General features: G+C 34.8%; 5 protein-coding genes across 9 annotated transcripts; all 5 read right to left on the reverse strand.

Annotated features, from left to right (window-relative positions):
- Positions 1-34: 34 nt before the first annotated feature.
- On the reverse strand, positions 35-1,708 carry LOC106358002 (heat stress transcription factor A-4a-like). Its single transcript, XM_013797738.3, has 2 exons — positions 590-1,708; positions 35-512 (listed from the first exon to the last, which is right to left on the reverse strand). Exons 1-2 carry the CDS (start codon positions 773-775, stop codon positions 216-218), a joined length of 483 nt encoding a protein of 160 aa, XP_013653192.1. The 5' UTR covers positions 776-1,708; the 3' UTR covers positions 35-215.
- Positions 1,709-1,883: 175 nt separating this feature from the next.
- LOC106437750 (ras-related protein RABF2b) lies at positions 1,884-3,566 on the reverse strand. The gene is made up of 7 exons (XM_013878709.3): positions 3,359-3,566; positions 3,077-3,154; positions 2,828-2,995; positions 2,691-2,739; positions 2,533-2,606; positions 2,275-2,368; positions 1,884-2,178 (listed from the first exon to the last, which is right to left on the reverse strand). Exons 1-7 carry the CDS (start codon positions 3,395-3,397, stop codon positions 2,078-2,080), a joined length of 603 nt encoding a protein of 200 aa, XP_013734163.1. The 5' UTR covers positions 3,398-3,566; the 3' UTR covers positions 1,884-2,077.
- A 1,436-nt stretch (positions 3,567-5,002) lies between these two features.
- On the reverse strand, positions 5,003-7,293 carry LOC106373490 (TLC domain-containing protein 4-like). Of its 4 annotated transcripts, XM_048734877.1 has the most exons (9): positions 6,963-7,277; positions 6,745-6,847; positions 6,421-6,600; positions 6,240-6,328; positions 6,018-6,159; positions 5,865-5,939; positions 5,570-5,767; positions 5,438-5,497; positions 5,003-5,295 (listed from the first exon to the last, which is right to left on the reverse strand). In XM_048734877.1, the coding sequence occupies exons 3-9, from the start codon at positions 6,532-6,534 to the stop codon at positions 5,167-5,169; spliced, it is 807 nt and encodes a 268-aa protein (XP_048590834.1). In that variant the 5' UTR covers positions 6,535-6,600; positions 6,745-6,847; positions 6,963-7,277; the 3' UTR covers positions 5,003-5,166. The 4 variants fall into 4 exon arrangements, with proteins under 4 accessions (XP_048590834.1, XP_022546528.1, XP_022546526.1 ...); XM_022690807.2 differs by having other exon boundaries at positions 6,421-6,595; positions 6,745-7,293; XM_022690805.2 differs by having other exon boundaries at positions 6,686-7,290.
- A 4,281-nt stretch (positions 7,294-11,574) lies between these two features.
- On the reverse strand, positions 11,575-18,673 carry LOC106437741 (putative nuclease HARBI1). Of its 2 annotated transcripts, XM_022692440.2 has the most exons (5): positions 17,894-18,564; positions 17,646-17,783; positions 17,419-17,530; positions 12,361-15,995; positions 11,575-12,192 (listed from the first exon to the last, which is right to left on the reverse strand). In XM_022692440.2, the coding sequence occupies exon 4, from the start codon at positions 15,218-15,220 to the stop codon at positions 13,958-13,960; it is 1,263 nt and encodes a 420-aa protein (XP_022548161.2). In that variant the 5' UTR covers positions 15,221-15,995; positions 17,419-17,530; positions 17,646-17,783; positions 17,894-18,564; the 3' UTR covers positions 11,575-12,192; positions 12,361-13,957. The 2 variants fall into 2 exon arrangements, with proteins under 2 accessions (XP_022548161.2, XP_048590852.1); XM_048734895.1 differs by having other exon boundaries at positions 12,361-17,783; positions 17,894-18,088; positions 18,456-18,673.
- On the reverse strand, positions 15,819-16,875 carry LOC106357981 (glutathione S-transferase T3-like). The gene is made up of 2 exons (XM_013797717.1): positions 16,126-16,875; positions 15,819-15,995 (listed from the first exon to the last, which is right to left on the reverse strand). Exons 1-2 carry the CDS (start codon positions 16,873-16,875, stop codon positions 15,819-15,821), a joined length of 927 nt encoding a protein of 308 aa, XP_013653171.1.
- Positions 18,674-18,789: the final 116 nt, after the last annotated feature.

An 18,789-nucleotide genomic window follows, 5' to 3' on the forward strand; every position in this document is an offset into this window, starting at 1 on the left:
CATTCACAAGAATTTTGTGTTGTTGTCAGCAAAAGACATTCATCACAATTTTATAAAGAGGAAAGCAACCATTTAAATATTACACAAAGTGACTTGACAAGGTTTGATACAGAATAGCAATAGAAGGTCAAATAAAGGTTAAGCAAAACATGCATTGTTTTACTGGAAAGCCTCAATTATTTTAGCAAAGTCTAGGGAGCAACTGGAACAAGTGATCAAATTCGTAGATGTCGGAAGCGATTCTCTAGTGGCGTTTTAGCAATCGTTGATGATGATGATGATTCAAATATTTGCTTGTACCTCATCCTTACTTCGTCGGCATTTATTATAATCCGAGGCTCGCCGTTCTTCTCTGCTTCAGCTCTAGCTTTGGCTTTCTTGGCACTTTTCTTCATCCTATTCATCGCAGCTTGGAGACGCATCTTCTTCAAAAGCTCAGGTTTACCTCTCACAAAGAACTGCTTATGTCCGAATTCCAATTGCTCATCGGACCCCTCAATTCTTACAAAACCCTACGTACCCACCAAACAAGAGAAACTCAGATTCAAAACTGAAAATTCATGTTACATATCCACAAAATAAAACTTACGTATGTGTCAAGTTCGGTGATAAACTGTGATAGATTGCAGCAAAAGAATCTCTTAAGAATCTTTTTGGTGAATAGCTCTTTAGGATTCCAGATGATAAAACTCTTGCTGCTTTTGCTCCATGAGATTGTTGAATCCAATGAAGGATCATCCACAATCTCATATATTGCGACGTGGAACTGCAGCATCCCCTCCACCCCTAAACACGCTTCAAACCCTAAAATCCTCCAAAATGTAAATAATCAAAGATCTCAAAACCAACGCTCATATCATATATATAGGTTCCACCTAGTTTTGTAGGCTGTTAGTGGGCTTTTGCATTTGTTTTCTTAGACTAGATTTATAATATAAAAATGTAAAATAACTTTTCATATTCTTTTTTTTTATGTCAACTCTTTTTATTTTATTTATATGTATTTAAATTACTAAACAAATAATAAATAGCTATGAAATCTATTTATATATAAATTTAAATAATAAAAATTAAATTACTGAAAATTATAAGCCACATCTCGCTTCAAAAAAGACCTTGCTTCAAGTTCGTGAGAATAAGCCACATTGCAACGGGAGCAGAGCAGTTTGGTTCACTCACTCAACCCCAAAGTTCTCATTCATCACCTGGCTATCGTTGAAAGACCAGCTCACAACTGGAGACAGGATGTTACAATGGAACAGTATGATCAACTACTTGGACTGTGTTTTGTACCAGCTCACCAACAGGTAACAAAGGAACATCTCTTCTTCTCTTGTCGGGGAAGCACTCGCAAGGGGCATTATGGAGGATCAGTATACTACAAGTTGAACTGACATTATATCTCTGGTTACTGATGTAAAGCTCGGGAAGATCAATGGCCTTCTGATCAGATACATATTTTAGGCCACTGTCTACAGTCTATTTGGAGGGAGAGGAACAGTAGACGCCATGGTGAGACACCCCCACCAGAAAATCCGGTTGATCAAGATGCTGGATAAGACGATGCGAAATAGGTTATCAACCATCCGACTGTTGGGTGACAATAAGCTGGAGGAAAGTCTAAGATTTTGGTTCTCCACTAGGGTCTAAACAACCAACAGGAGTCATCATCTGGAAGCCTCATTCTTTTTATTCTTTGATATATTTACGATTCTTTAAACTTGAAAGCACAAGTCATCATCTGGAAGTTTTTTCTATTTGAATATAAATTAACATTCATTCCACGAACTTGTGATCGATCAATCAGGAAGCTCCAATAAAGGGAAAAAAATTCTAGAGTTCCTAAAACTTGAAAATACTTGGTGTTTTGACAATTGGATACATAGTTCCAATATGAGGTAGACATCATATCTCTCAATATGAGATATCTTCATGTACAACCCTTTTTAATTGGTAAAATGAATGTTCACACAAGCAAAACAAAGCAAAGATATTCAAAACACAGAAGTCCATAACTCAATATTGACTGACCAGAAGGTCCCCTTTAAGGGAAGTGCATGTATTCCATTACATATAACTAAGCACAACAAGATGAACTCACTGCCCTATCCATGGCCCTATCTGGTAGAACCATTCCTGTTGGGTTTTCTGTAGGTTGCACTCTCGGTAACCTTCTTGCTGTACCGGTCAAAAGAGAAAGGTATAACAGCATTTCGTAACAGAAGCAAAAAAAAACAGTGTGAATTTGAATCTAGAGTGTTTACAATATCTCACCAATTTCATAGAATATCTCTTTGACATTAGCTGCGGTTTTGGCTGAAGTTTCCATGAAGAAAAGACCGTTCTCCTGAGCATATGTTTGCGCCTCCTACAAGAAACACCATTAACGTTTTCTCACATTAGCAGCAAAATTCAGAAGCCAAGACGGTAATGACACTAGATACAGCTGAACACGATTTCTCACATGATGGATCAGCCATTAAGCTATTACACACACACACTCATCTCAACTCTAAACTTGAAATTGCTTACCTCTGCAGTAACCTTCTTTGCATCTAATAAATCAGATTTGTTTCCAGCAAGGGCCATGACCATATTAGTGTTACCTACTCACACAAAACACACATAAATAGTAAGTGGAAATCATAAAAAAAATTATTCTAATCATAACTTATAGCTAGAGACAATACCTTGTGCCTGCAGTTCCTGAACCCATTTCTTTGCCCTCTCAAACGAAGCCTGAGAAGATAGCAAAAAAAGAAGTTAGAAGAAAGCGCATCCAATGATCAATAAACTTTTTTAAAACAGGTTATCAAGAGTTGGTAACTTGATTAGTAACGTCAAAGACAATGATAGCAGCAGCAGCACCCCTGTAGTACATTGGAGCCAAGCTATGATACCGTTCCTGGCCTGCTGTATCCCATATCTCAAACTTAACAGTCGCATCGTTAACAGCTAACGTTTGTGAGAAAAAGGCTGCACCAATGGTTGATTCCTATAACAAAACGATCGATCAAAGACACCAGAATATGAACAAACAAGAAAAAGTGAGAGCAGTGGAGAAACTGTGACAAACCTGGAACTCAACAAACTGATCTTTAACAAAACGTAACACAAGACTCGATTTTCCAGCGCCGACATCTCCAAGTAACACCTGAAAGCAGAACCAAATAAAAAAAAATAGTAATAGTAAAAGCTAAGACCCTTTGATGAGGACAACCAACCAGCTAGATGAGAAGATAGCATCAGATCAACATTCTCTTGATTACAAATCAGAATCACATCGGAAACTGATAAAAGCCTCACAAAAGTTAGGATCAAAACTCAAAGGGATGAATTGAAATCACAAAAGACGGACCAATTTGGCGTTGATGGTCTTGTTTCCAGCGGTAGCCATGATTACGCTCGAGAGAGAGAGCTCGTGGACTGGAAACGAGATTGAAGATCAAAAGACGCGTCGGCAACAACCACCAATATTCTTCTCTATAATCTCTTTCCAGGAGATAACCCAAATAAATGCGTGCACTACTTATCTAAAGATTAAAGATTAATTAAAGGAAACATTATGGTATAAAAAAAATGATTATGCACAAGGCCCAAATATATTTGGAGCCGGGCCTGATTATTATGGAAGTAATGAAGGGTTTAATAACATTTTCTTAAATGTAATAAATCATCATATATATTTTTCCAAAAAGGGATTCTAGGATTCTCATTCAAGCTCTACAACATTCTTAACCTTGACTGAGATTACACTCAGAGCCGGCCCTAAAATTCATAAAGCAAGAGCTTTAGGCACCAACGTTTATCAATATATTAGAGGTGCCAAAGTACACGGACTTTACTTTGGTGCAATGGTTTAACTATTTCTCACTTTATTTTATGAAGGACAGTTTTGATTATAATACGCGTTTGTTTTCTGCAATATCTTCGTTTTCTTTTAATTATCTATAAAATAAGTATTAAACAAAAATCTAATTATTTATTGCACTCTCTTACATTTTTCCATGTATGTCTTAACTTTACTTTGGTGCACTGGTTTAACTATTTCTCACTTTATCTTATGAGGGACAGTTTCGATTATAATATGCGTTTGTTTTCTGCAATATCTTCGTTTTTTTTAAATATCTATAAAATAAGTATCAAACAAAAATCTAATTATTTATTGCACTCTCTTACATGTATGTCTTAACTTTACTACTGTTTTTTATGATTATTATTATAACTTTTTAGGACTTTTTAAAATCTAATCAAACATAACTATCATATATTAGATTATGCTCTCTCCGGAATTCTTTGAAAATCAGCAAAAATTTGCAAGTTAAAATTAATGTTAACCTGATTTGATTAAATTAGAACTGCTTTTTATTTGTAGATATAAAATCTATATAGAAAACGTTAATGTTAAGAAACTATAAAAAATGGTTGAGATGTTAGAATTTTTATACAGAATGACAGATAACATAAATATAAAATATATTAAATTTAATATGTTTTACAAAATAAAGTATATAAATATCAATGACTTTCCCATTTTTCTTTCAAAATAGTTGAATAATTGTGTGATCATTAATTTACTTTTAAAACGAAAAATACTGATAGTTATATACTTTATTTTTATAAAGAAATTAAATTTTAATATAGCTTGTATTATTCTGATTAAATAATTAAAAATGCCAAAATTAAATATCATTAAGGGGCATGATTTTTTTAATGTGCTTTAGGCGGTAATTAATACCGGACAGGCACTGGTTACACTAGGGAGTTTCGTGTAAGAAGAAGCACAGCTTTCAAGTCAGATATTAAGAAGAAGAAGAAGATATATATACGTTAAATAATACTACTGAGTTAGTTTTTTTAACAAATGAAAACGGTAATCGCAACTGCGTTAGTAGCGTGGTCTAGTGATAAGCTAATACCACAAGTTTTGTTTGTATGGGCAAATTACATAATATATGACACAAGCAAGCAAGCAAAACAAATATATAACAGAGAGAGACGATTGTGAAAATAAGATTCTGATTTCTGAAGTTAAATTTGAGACTCTTTTTTTTTTAACATAATTAGTGTTTAAGCTAAACGTATAAAAACCTTGTTGCTTATGAAGCTAAAACATTTTCTTCATAAGAGCTTCTTTACATTTACATTCAACAAAAGATCCTTTCTTCACTGTCTTTTCTCAAGTGTTTTCTTCAATCCCTTCACTATCTTACCAAACCACATCAAGTTCATTACACTCAATGCAATCGGTACTACGAAAACCAGTAGATAACCGAATGTATTCATCTGTACCACCTGCCAAAAGATCCATATATCACATTAATTCGTTACCGCTAATATTAACCAGCACCAACAGCAAAAGCAGACTGTTAAGATAGACCGTTCGGTATATAAACCGGTTTGGTTTTGAAAGAATTAAACCGCAAATTTTAGTTACCTGATCGTAGTGTATGTAGACATGGTAAAACATGTAGATGAACAGTATAATTCTTGCTGTCTGCAAACACAACATGAATCCTTAGTCCTTTATAGATTCTAAACAAAATAAAAAAGGTATACAAAAACTCACCAACCAAGCCAAGAAAATAGCAACACCATTAATAAGATAAGCTTTAGACCGCTTCAAACCAGCAGTATCAAGGTACCATCTAAGATTGATAGATGGTGTAGTCACTTCAGAGATTAGAACCATGTATGTGTAAAGCTGAGCCTCTCCTGAGAACAGAGAATACGCTACTGCGACTCCAGATAAGCTGTGATGGAAAATCTATAAAGGAAAACAGCCATTATCATTGTATCAGCCAGATCAAGATCATTAAAACTAATGGATAGAACACAAAAGCTGTCTTGTGTCTACAACTTACATATTCTAATCCCCCTAATGAAGGGTAAAGCCATATGATCATTCCAAGATCAGCAAGAAAGTAACCAACTGATACCTATTATGACAAACACATCAATGCTCATCAGGATGGTTTCAAGAAGAAACATGAGAAGTGAACAAGATGAAAACTTACTCCTAAACCAAAGTTAGATAGAGGCGAGCTACGAAACACCATAAGGCCTTGAAGACTTGTTTGATCAGAAAACAAATCAGAGAAGAACACAAAGTAGAGTGACATCAATGAGATTAATATCGCATGGACTGTAGAAATTCCCCTGCCAAAGTGATAAAAGACAAAGAAAAAAAATATAAGCAGGCTGAAAATAAAGAGCATATCTAGTATATGGACACTCGCCTGTTGTTCCATTCAATTCTCTTCATTTTTGTGAGAGCTGAGTATGATTTGATATGAATAGAGCTGAATGACTCCGTAAGATCATAGACCTATTTATCGAAAATAGAATAAGCTACACAGTTCAAATCAGAAAGAAAGGATGTGAGGTTTGAAATTGCATGTGAACTAGAACCATACTTACCATCTTGCAGAGAAAGATTCCTGCAAGAACAGAAGTATAAGGAAGACATGGATCTGCTAACAGATAGCCTTTAACAAAACCCTCTGCCTGATTCTGGTAAGACATGACGTCCATGATTGTCTCTAGTTCTCGATCTTCTGTGGTGAATGGTTTTAGTTCTTCCTCTCAAACTTAACTTAGCTTCATAAAAGAGAAAGAAAGTTCATCTGAGTCATTCTCTTCTCTCAAAACACATTAAATACAAAATATTAAAATACAATATAACCTTTGATGGCGTATAGTCATGGTTTTGTAAAATACATCAAAAGGAGCAAGAATTCTTACATTAACCTTCTCGAATATTCGTATGCTCAAGAAGACAACAATTAAAGACTATGTTTCTTGCTTTGTGTTTTGTTTATCAGAGAAAACCTCAACCAGAGACAACCTTAAAACAGTTAAACGAACAAGGATAGACCCAGAAGCAATCAACACGTGAACCGCAAAAAAAGATGCAGAAGAAACGCCAAGACGATGAAGAAGAGTAAGAAGAAGGACGTTACAGAGATGATATGGATAAAAGGGTATTTCTTTAGAAGCTTCAAGAAATCATCCAAGTAGGTAATAAGAGATTTTACTCAATTACTTGACTCGCAAGAGGTGCTGTAACCGAACAACTCACAAGTAGTTTCACAAGTAGTTTCACAAGTAGTTATCTTAAGAATAATCGAGAAAAAAAAGTAAATAAAAATAAATAAAGATTTTTTTCCTATTTATTTATTCCACTAATTAATTAACAAAGAGGTTTTGCTTGAAGAATGCCTAGTAAGACGATTTGAATTGTGTTTTGCAAGAAAACTTAAGGGAGGAAGTTAACAGGGAAGAATCTAATTTTTAGTATATAAATAAAGAAACTATCTTCTTCTGGTTTTGTCTTAGAAAAAGGGAAGGTAGCTGGATTTTAGGATCAACCAAGTATGTCTCTATCTGCAAAATATTTGGTATTTGGGTTATGAATTGTTTCGGCTTGTACATCAAGTAAAAATAATGAGAATAAATGTTATATAGATTTTGTTAGTAAGATTGAACCAAACGTTATAATCTACATATATTATTTTAAAATAATACATATATAATTAAATACTTACTTAAACTAAGAAAATTTTGAAAACTAATGTTTCTCATTAATATTAATTAGTATTCGAATAAGATTAAATATATGTTAATTTTCTGCCAAATGATTTTTAGAAAAAACTTATTCATATCCATGATTCAAATGAAAAAAAAAATCTAAAATAACCAAAAACATAAAGCAGTTTTAGAAATCAAAACTAGTCCCCTTTGACCATAACATATGCAAGTAAATCAAGGTTGACGTGACCTATTTTCTAACATGTTGAACTAAAAGCATTTAGACAGTTGAAAATATTTTGGAACTGGGACTATCAATGTTTGGTAGGCTTGTTACTTTGTTAGCTTGAAGATGTTAACCTAACATATGGGTTGAATCTATAGTATGGACCACTTGAAATTAACCTAACGCAGTTAAACATTTGTGAAATTAAAAATATCAGAAAGGCAGAATACAATACTCTACTCATCATTGTGAAGAAGCTCACCATTTTCATGGGTTTGAAGTCGTTTTATATAAGCTCGTTTAATTAATATACATGAGAATTTGTAACGCTCACTTTAATAATACGATTTTGTGTGATATTATTGTTTATCACTTTTGACAAGTGTTTGGTATTCAGAGGAAATATATCAGGCTTAATATTTTAAAGTCAAAAGTTTGGAATCAATAAGAACCGAATGTGGAACCGCTACAAACCGAAATGGAAAATATGGTCTAGTTTTGGTTAACTGTATAAACCAAACCACAAAACTGGATCACGGATTGATAAGAATCCTTCTCCCATATCCATAAATATCACGGTTGGTTTCAAGAACATGGATTATCTATATAGCTTAAAAATCAGAAAATAAAAAAGCTATATGGCTTAAGAAAATCGAATGAAAAACCAGAAAGAAACAGAATCGATTGTCAGATAATTATGGCTCTTATACCATGTAAAGAATGTTGAGAGTTTATATATTTTTATTGATTTAGAAATCTATATAATATTTATAAATCCAAGTAAAATATGCAAATCCAGAAGGTTTTTTTTGGATTTGAGTCTTTGTATTTTTAACTAAAAAATCCAAACAAAATCATTCAAATCCATTATAAAATCAAATATATTAATAAATTCGTACAATTAAATAACGTTTGATTTGATATAAAATTTATGAATCATTAAACCAATAACACCTTGTATCAAACCTTGTCAGCCACTTTGTGTAATATTTTAAAATGATAGCTAATTCCTCCTTATAAGTTCCGATGAATGTCCCTATTATGTATCAAACCTTGTATGTGTTCAAAAAAAAAAAACTTCCTCCATAAGTTGCGATGAATGTCGTCCTCACAAATAGTATCTTCGCAATTGTTTGTGTTTTCTATCTTCTTGATCCATTGTGATCCAGGTCTTACACCTGAGAAACCAACTAACTTGTGAAGAATGCTTTCTGGTCACCTGATAAACAACCAAATTCTGAAGCTCTCCCTATAGTCTGCATTCCTCTCTTTTGTGAAGATCTTTCTTGAAACGATCCTAAATGCAAGCTAGAGATCATGTCTCCAACAAATTATTGATATTACTTTCTGGTTCGCTCCTAGCAGATTCAAATCCAACAAGTTGCCACTTTCTCTTTTACAACACATAATTAAAACTACTTCTTTTAAAACTTGTTATGAATGTTTCCCACTTTTTTGCTGTTGATATGAACTATTGTTACTTGCATCACACACCACTACGTTTCCTTCCTTCAAGATTTGCAAAACTCACTAATAATTTTCAAGATTTGCCAAACTCACCAATAATTTTCACACACAAGGATATATCTATAGCATACGGATTTGGACAGCCCGTTTGGTTAATTGGACATGATTCCCACGATGGAAAATCATTTGACCAGCCATGCTATATTCAGACAGCTGTTCAAAGCAAATCAATGTGAGTTGATTGGTTAACGTACATGCGTACTGGAGCTCCATAAATAAAGTAAGATTGGCTTGGAGTGCTTGAATCATTAGTGGATGTTTAAAGAGCAGACTTAATTATCATGTTATCCCAGCCCTTCAATTATCATGTTATCATGTTTCCACCTTCATCTCCCAGGAAACAAAATCGTGCAAGGGATGCTTAAATTACATAAATAACTCAGAACAGAACTTGTTCTGATATGATTCATTTGAATGACAAAAGGTGTGAACATCTCCGAGGTAATGTGATAAGAACATGAGATCCTCTTCTTGGATTATTAAGTTTTTATCCGTTTTCTGTGTGTGGTGTATATATTGTAGGAAGGAAGTTAGACCGGAGAGAAATCACTTAAATCAAATTAGACATTGAAATAACACATATTCATTAAGGGCCTGACTGGTTCAAACGCAGCGGTTGCGATTGCGAGTACGGGAGTTTGTGGATGCGGACGGTTGCGGTTTCTAGCAGTTTTAAGAGATTTGTACGACTGGTACTGCGGTTAAAAATTGGTGTGTTTGTGGGTGACTTATGACTGGTTAACTACCAAATGCAGTAACAGTCAAATAATAAATTAACAATATTTACATTTAATATAATTATAAAAATATCAAAAATCATAAAACTATAATAAATATAAAATTTATATTTAGAAAGTTATAATTTTAATATTTAAAAAATTTTTGAAATTTTTTTTATTATAAAATTTTATAATATTAATTAAAATATTATAGATATATTTTAATATTTTCATAATTTTAATTTTAAATTTTTTATTAAATATTTTTACTTTTGTATATATATTGTTTAAAAAAAAAAATTTACCTTCCCGTAACCGCAAACGCTAGTTGGAGCCAGCTTTTGAATTTATAAGATTCGGAGTGGTTTAGAGCGATTTGAGTGATTGTTGTAAACCGCCGACAACCGCTACCAAACGCATACCAACCGTAAAAGCTGCGTTTGCGGGTGGTAACGGAAAACCAGTCGCCCCCTAACTAGACTGAATATATAAAAGGAGTAGCATAATTACTTGACACATACATCATTAGGTGTCAAAATCCACTTAATAAACTAATTGATCCAGCAATAACATTAGAAACCACAGGTGCGTAAGCATATCCAACATGATAAGGTAACATTGGAGGGTCAGCTGACCCTGTGATTTCTTACAAATTATTTTTTGTTCATGAAAGTTAAGTAATTGTGGGATAATTTGGTTAAAGTTCTATATAAGAGCTTGATTGGTTTTCCCGCTACCACCCGCAAACGCAGCTTTTGCGATTGGTAGCGGTTGACAGCGTTTCGAAACAATCATACAAACCGCTACAAATCGCATCAAACCGCTCCGAACCTCTTAAAATCAAAAGCTGGTTCCAGCTAGCGTTTGCGGTTGCGGGCGGTTGCGGGAGGATATTTTTTTTTCTTTTTTTAAAAAAACCATATAAATACAAAAATAAAAATAAAAATAAAATTTTTAAAATGGAATTATAAAAATACTAAAATATATCTATTATATTTTAATTAATATTATAAAATTTTAAAATAAAAATATTTTCTATAATTTAAAAAATTTAAAACTATAACTTTGAAAATATAATTTACATATTTATTATAATATTATGATTTTTGATATTTTTATAATTATATAAAATGTAAATATTGTTAATTTATTATTTAACCGCTGCTGTATTTGGTAGTTAACCAGTCATAAGTATCCCGCAAGCGCACCAATTTCTAACCGCATAACCAGTCGTACAAATCTCTTAAAACCGCTAGAAACCGCAACCACCCGCATCCGCAAACGCCCGCAGCCGCAACCGCAACTGCTGCGTTTGAACCAGTCAGACCCTAAGTTGACCCCCTTGTCTCGAGGTCAAACATTTCCCTTGACACCTTTGTTATTTTTATTTTGTTTCTGCCTTTTAAAATAATATTTTAATGTTTATTACCTCATTTTTCCCTATCATTTCTTAACTCTTTTAATCCTTTTGATTATTTTTCTCTTCTTTACTATAATATATATTTAGATAAATAAATATTTTGAAGAATCAAAACTAATATAATCCTATTCATTCACTAATATTAAAAAGAAATGTAAACATATGTTGATATAATATAAAAATATTCATATATTTATTCACAACATATAAGTTTTAGTTAAAATTATAATGTGTGGGGTTTATAACAAACTGATATTATTTTTAGTTATAATATTCATATTAATAATTCTTATAAAATAAATAATTTAGTATTATTATATAATTATATTAATAAAACGACTCTTATGAATAACAATCTTGCCTCTGCTACTGTAAGGTAAGCTAGTTAGAAGCTTCATCATCTTCAGCTAGATGTCTTGCAAGTTGCAATCATAACCTTCCATCATGACCTGGTCAAAGAGAGACTCGCATTTTTCGAGATGAGACCTGAAGATAGCAAACTTGGGCACAACATCACCATCTGGTGCAGTAACAGGAGGGAAGAAAGCATTAGAAAAGTACTGGAGGGTATGTTTCTTGAAATGGTCCATGAAGAGCTTGGCATTTGACCTTAGTGTATCATTGGTCATATCTTTAGATATTCTAACCAACATAGGTGGATTCACTTTATTATATATCACCACCCTATTTTGAAACAAAGCCCTCTCAAGACTGTCAATGCACTTGCCAATGCAAGTTATGGAAGCTATGAGCTCATCTTTGGAGGTGGTCTACAGTAAAGATATGAAACAAAGAAAAAAAGGAAACAACTTTCTCTCAGACACCTCTAAATCAAGGAAAAATATAAGCGATCCAAGTACAAACAATATAAGCGATTCAAAAAAAGGCCACACGCAAAAACAATTGCTAAGAAGCACCAACGTTTCTTACAAACTTACTGTTTTCTTGTTGAATTCTTCCATTTCCTGGACTTTTGTCCTTATCCGGAATCCTAACTGCACGTTGGCCTCTCGCAAAGCTGACAACTGGCCGTCGAAATGATTGGAAGCAAATGAAGAGTTGACGGACTCCGACATTCTTAAAAATTTTCTTTTACTTGGTGTAAACGCAAAAAACTTTCTTGTAAGCTTTCTCTATTTATAATATGTATTATGATAAAATTAAATCTATGTTAATTTACTGCCAATGGATTTTTTTGTTTTTATAATCTAATGTTATTTAGTGACTGATTTTAATTTTTGTTATCAAATCTAGAGTTATTGGTTATTGTATTTAAAATATCTATATTAAATGATTTCAAAATCTTATATTATTTGTTCTTGTATTCATAATCTTTTCAGTAAGGAGATTTTAAATTTATTGTTATTCAATTAAAGAATTGAATATAACATTTAAAATCTTGTGTTCTTCATGTTTGATAGATATTCATAATTCATTTGACTTGAAAGATTATGAATTGATTTGGATTTACTTTTATGTGTAAAATCTCTGAATCAAAATTTTCCATTTTTACCTTCAGATTTTATAAAACCAAACTCATCTAACAGGAAATCTAAGTCAAGCTAACCAATAGACAAAAAAAAAATACCAAAAAAGGAGGAACGTCATCTCTAATAAATCCCAACATGAAACTAGTCCTATTTTCTAACATGTTGAACTAAAAGCATTCAGACAGTTAGAAATATTTTGGAACTGAAATGGAAGATTTTTTGAAAAATACTTATTAATTATTCAATGTTTGGAATGTTTGGTAGGCTTGTTAGCTTGAAGATGCTAACCTAAAACATATGAGTTGAATCTATAGTATGGACCACTTAAAATCAACCTAAGTAACCAGTTAAATATTTCGTGAAATTAAAAATATCAGAAAGAGAGAACACAATACTCATCTTTGTGAAGAAACTCACTGTTACAAGCTGTTTTTATCGTGTAGACAATCAAAAGGAAGAACTCCCCATTTTCCATGGGATTGGACTCGTTTTATATTTAGCTCATTGTTTATCACTTCTGACACGTCCAAATTTGACAAGTGTGTGGTATTCACAGGAAATATATCAAGCTTAATATTTTAAAATCAGCAAGAACCGAATCTGGAATCGATTCAAACCGAAATGGAAAATGCGGTCTAGTTTTGGTTAACTGTATAAACCAAACCACAAAATTGGATGACAGATTGATAAGGATCCATTTGGAGTAAAGAACAAAACTTACGGTCGTTTCTGGTATAATACAAAAGTTAAGGGACTTTCCTGATATTTTCATCTGAATGTCGATCCCTAAGAGCATCTACATTGGTGAACCCCCCTTTGGGGTTCATACCAATTTTTTAATATATTTATGGTGGGACCATGAATAGTGATGAACTTCTTGATTTTGTACTTCTCCATTAGTGAACCCGAAGAAGGGGTTCATAGGAACTAAAATAATAGTTTTTTTAAAAAAATTTAGTTTTGATTTTTTTTTTAATACATGAATAAAATATAATAATTTATAAAATTTTATTCATTACATTGATAATTGATGAACATAGAAAGATTATTCATTACCGAATTTTTGCCATACATTTTCAACTAAATCAGCTTTCAACCTATCATGTTTTCCTGAATCCCGAAGTTCATTGCGCATGCCTAGCATATTATGTGCATGCAAACTTTCTCTCGTTTTGACCTTCGAACCTCTGCTTGACTCTCCTGACTCGAACTCAGATGTATCAGTAAGACTGTATCCGTCTCGTTCGTCCTCCACTATCATATTGTGCAATATGACACAAGTTCTCATAATTTTCCCTATCTTTTCCTTGTCCCATAGTAGAGCAGGGTTTTTAACTATTGCAAACCTCGATTGCAAAACCCCGAAAGCACGTTCGACATCTTTTCTGGTGGATTCTTGACGTTGGGCAAATAGCTCAGCTTTAGGACCTTGAGGAAGTGGGATGGATTGGATAAATGTTGACCAATTCGGATAAATTCCGTCAGTAAGGTAGTACGCCATACGGTAAGTGTGGTTGTTGACCTTGAATTTAACTTTAGGGGCTCGACCTTGCAGTATATCATCAAAAACTGGTGACCGATCAAGAACATTGATATCGTTGAGGGTACCTGGTAATCCGAAAAATGCGTGCCATATCCAAAGATCTTCTGATGCCACAGCCTCTAAGACAATTGTTGGTTTTCCTGAACCACGGGTGTATTGGCCTCTCCAAGCCGTTGGACAGTTCTTCCACTGCCAATGCATACAATCAATGCTGCCTATCATCCCGGGAAACCCGCGCTTCTCGCCAATGTCGAGTAATCGTTGAAGATCTTCCGGTGTTGGTGTTCTTAGATACTCAACTCCAAACAATTGTACTATCCCATTAGTGAAATGTTCTAAACATAAAAGTGCAGTACTTTCACCAAGTCGAAGATATTCGTCATACGTATCTCCAGATTGACCATATGCGAGCATACGTATAGCTGCAGTACATTTTTGAAGTGGTGATAGGCCGTACCTGCCGTGAGCATTTCTTCTTTGCTGAAAGTATGGAACTTCAGTAGTAAGGCGATCAACAATGCGGAGGAACAAGGGTTTGTTCATTCGAAAACGCCGCCTAAACATCACCGGCGGGTAAGTGGGATTTTCGTGGAAATAGTCGTTCCATAGTTGAATGTGTCCTTGTTCCCGATCTCTTTCAATATAAGCTCTTTTTTTGGGCTTGTTGGTTTGAACATCTAGTAGGGAGTCGATGATATTATCAAATTCTTCGTCAAACATATCTTCAAAGGCTTCATCAACGCCATCTGACTCTGAGGATGTCATAACTGAAAAAAACAAATATTTTAAATATCTCTACGAATATCATATTTTCGTTTTTAATTATAACATTAATTAAAAAAAAAAAATAAATCTTGGAATGTCATATTTTCGTTTTTAATTATAACTTATATGTGGAACCTTAATTTTTTTTTTTCAATAAATCTTGGAATTTCATTTTTTCGTTTTTAATTATAACTTATATGTGGAACATTAATTACAGACTATAGATAACAAAACAAAGAATTTTAGATTTTACTTGGTCACTCGATTTTGTAGTCGGCGAGTGTCTAGTGGTTGGCTGGTTCGACAGAACAAGAGTGAGGCAGCTGGTTTGAGAGAACAAGAGTAAGGCGGATGGTTTGAGAGAACAAGATGGAGGGGTATCGACCTTGAGAGAACTATGATTTGTAGATACAGAGAAGAGAACTATGCTTTGGCATTTGAGAGAAGAGAACATAAACACATGTTAGAGAGAAGAGAACATATATGAGAGACATGAAATACTTGTCCTTTTTATAACAAACTTTTACAAGTCCCGTGAAGTGTAGAGACAAACAAAATACTACACTTCATATTACAATCCGTGACACCAAGTTCATCACTAGTGTCTAGTACAAACACTGACCTGCTGCGACCCAAAAGATACATGTAGTACTACAACTACATGAACAACCCGTGAACTACTACTACTACAATACCCGTGACACCTACAAAACCCATCAAGTCCAGACTTTATCTCCCATATGCCCGTGACCAACGGCCCCACAGATCCTTTCACCTGCAAAATAACACAGAAGAATATAAGTTTCAAGTCAACAAAAGCAGTTGTAAAATTATCAAAGCAAGTAAAGAAGCAAACAAAGAGTTCAAGAAATTTTCAACTAAACAACCTAAAGCATCTCAGAAACAAGTTTGTCCTTCAAAGCGACCTCAGCTTCAGTTAGAGTAGCTATGTTCTTAGAGAGGAGACGATCAAGTATTTTCTGTTTCGAAATATTCTGTTTCTTCTCTAGAATGATCTCCAGGCGATCAAATGCAGCTTCATTGCCAGGCTTCTTGCGTTTGGCTGCTTTGCAAGCCTTAACGCCAGGAGGCCTAGCCTCATCCGAGTCAGGCACCGTCTCCGCAGCTTCCTTCATTTTCGCCTTTCCACCATCTCTTGATATAGAGTTCGATCTCCACTTCTGATCATACCTCAGCTCCCTCCACGCGTGTTCAAGTGCAAACTTCGCCTGGTGGTCGTTAAAGAAGATGTCATGAGCTGACTTCATGACATCGTTCTCGTTCTGCCCACTTGATTGCTCCTTCAATGCTGCCTCATAGCTTCCCACAAATTTACACACTTGTTCATTCACCCTTCCCCACCTCTGCTTACACTGACTCCACTCTCTAGGTAGAAAGCCACCTAGCTGAGCGCTTGCATTAAAGTAATCCTCTATTCTTCTCCAAAACGACCCTAGTTTCTGCTGGTTACTAACTATGGGATCTTTGCTTGTGTTTAACCAGGCACTGATGAGGATAATGTCTTCTTGAGTCGTCCACTTTCTCCTTTCACCAGCCGGTTTAGGAACCTCAGACGACCCTACTTCTACGGTTTTACTGGACTGGGAAGATAATAGGTTCACAAAACCGGGAGAACTTTGTGAAAACGTATCCATTTTGGTTTGGGGTTGTGTTTTGTTGTTTGTTAGAAGTTTTAAAAAGGATTATGTATTTTTTAAAGAACTACTTGCGTTTGAGTTACGGGTGGTTTCCTAACTACCAAACATTCATTACACTTAATTAGACAACAACTTGTTCACAGACATTCATTACACATCAAATCAATTCTAAAAAACTCTAAAACGTTTAAGACACAGCAATTTAAGCGCATTCATCACAGCAACCAACCAGAGGAACCAAACTAGTACTAGATATTTAATGAAGTACTACTACACTCCCTACTCTAGATATTTAATGAACAAGTTAACTCTCAGTTCAACCAGAGGAAGCAAGTAACCACACGGAAACAGTTCCTACTCGAGTTCCTAGTTAAGTCTCAGTTTCTACTCTACACGGAAACAGTTCCTACTCAAGTTCCTAATGTATTATAGACAGTTCCTACTCAAGTTCCTAGTTAAGTCTCAGTTTCTACTCTACACGGAAACAGTTCCTACTCAAGTTCCACACGGAAACAGTTCCTACTCGAGTTGAAAGTTTACCTGTTCTGTTTCAGTCGAAACAGGCCTTCTCCAGAGCAGCCGCCTGGACTGTGAGGTTATAGACGTCACCAGTGAGCTTATCAAGCAGCAATGTGAGCCTCTTAACCTGTGCCTACATAAGAGATAAAGAAAACTTGTAACTCACTTATAAAAACGTAAAAAGTGTTCACAAATTTGATGATCTCAAATTTGATGATCACCCAAAGAGATAAAAAGTGTTCACAAACCTCAAGACTGTCGATCTGTTTAGTGAGAATGGGCACACATTTGATGATCTCAACAGCCTCATCCACACGCTCACGCATGCGTACCATCTCCTCCTGGACACCTATAACCCAAGGCTGACGGTAATGCAACCCATCAGCCTTGGTTAAACCACGGAAACATCAGTCAGACAACATATTTAACTAGAAAATTTAGACAACATAATAAGACATGTGAGATTAATGAAGGGAATGCGAATGATGTGGGTTACCTCGTAGTTTATGCAGCTGAAGAAGCGCTTCCCGGGACGCGTGTCGTACTCCTCCTTCACCCGAACCTCGTCGATGATTCTACCACCACACGGACAGCTTGTCGGCATCCCATATGACGAATCGGCAACGTTGTACAGGTGGTCGATGAACTCCTGCTTCCTCTTAAAATCTGTTATCTCGGCTGAGGGATCCATCTGAAACAGAGAAATGAAATTGATTAACCCTTTTCTATTGAATCAAAAATAATCAAAACCGTGAATCGATTGAGACAAAAGTAGTCAAAACCGTGAATCGAACCCAGTACAAGATCTAAACCCACTTATCGAAACCCCCAAATTCTATTTTGAACCCTAACTCGAAAAACCCTTTTCGATTTCCAATCCGCGAGAATCGAACCTTAAAACTATAAATCGAACCCGTAGACGAGGTAATACAGCATTAAATCAAAACCCTTCTCGATTTCGAACCCTAAATCGTAAAAAAAAAAAATTGAAATTTCCCCTAACTCGATTTCGAAACCAAAACGACATCAATATAAAGGAGATTCCAGTCGAGACCCACCTCTGTTAGTAGAGGAGACAATAACTCGTCGAATCGATGGAGCAAATTCGAGAAATAGGGACAGAGATCGTCGTCGCACGGGGTTTCGCCGGGAGGAAGAAACCCTAGAGTTTTCGAGACAAAAGAGAGAAATGAATCTCTCTCCCCTTTCCACCGCGTGACGTCGACGCCGCGTCTCCAATCAATTCGCGACACGTGGTGTGAACCCGTATCGGACGGGGTCACTCGTAAGGGGCGGGTCGCGAGAAATAACCCATTTAATCTTTATTTTTAATGGTCCGGCCCTATGATACTGAGCCCATGAACCTGTCTAAAACCTCTAATGGGGCTGCTC

This window comes from Brassica napus, chromosome A1, assembly GCF_020379485.1.
Source record: "Brassica napus cultivar Da-Ae chromosome A1, Da-Ae, whole genome shotgun sequence".
In the NCBI taxonomy this organism is placed as follows: domain Eukaryota; kingdom Viridiplantae; phylum Streptophyta; class Magnoliopsida; order Brassicales; family Brassicaceae; genus Brassica; species Brassica napus.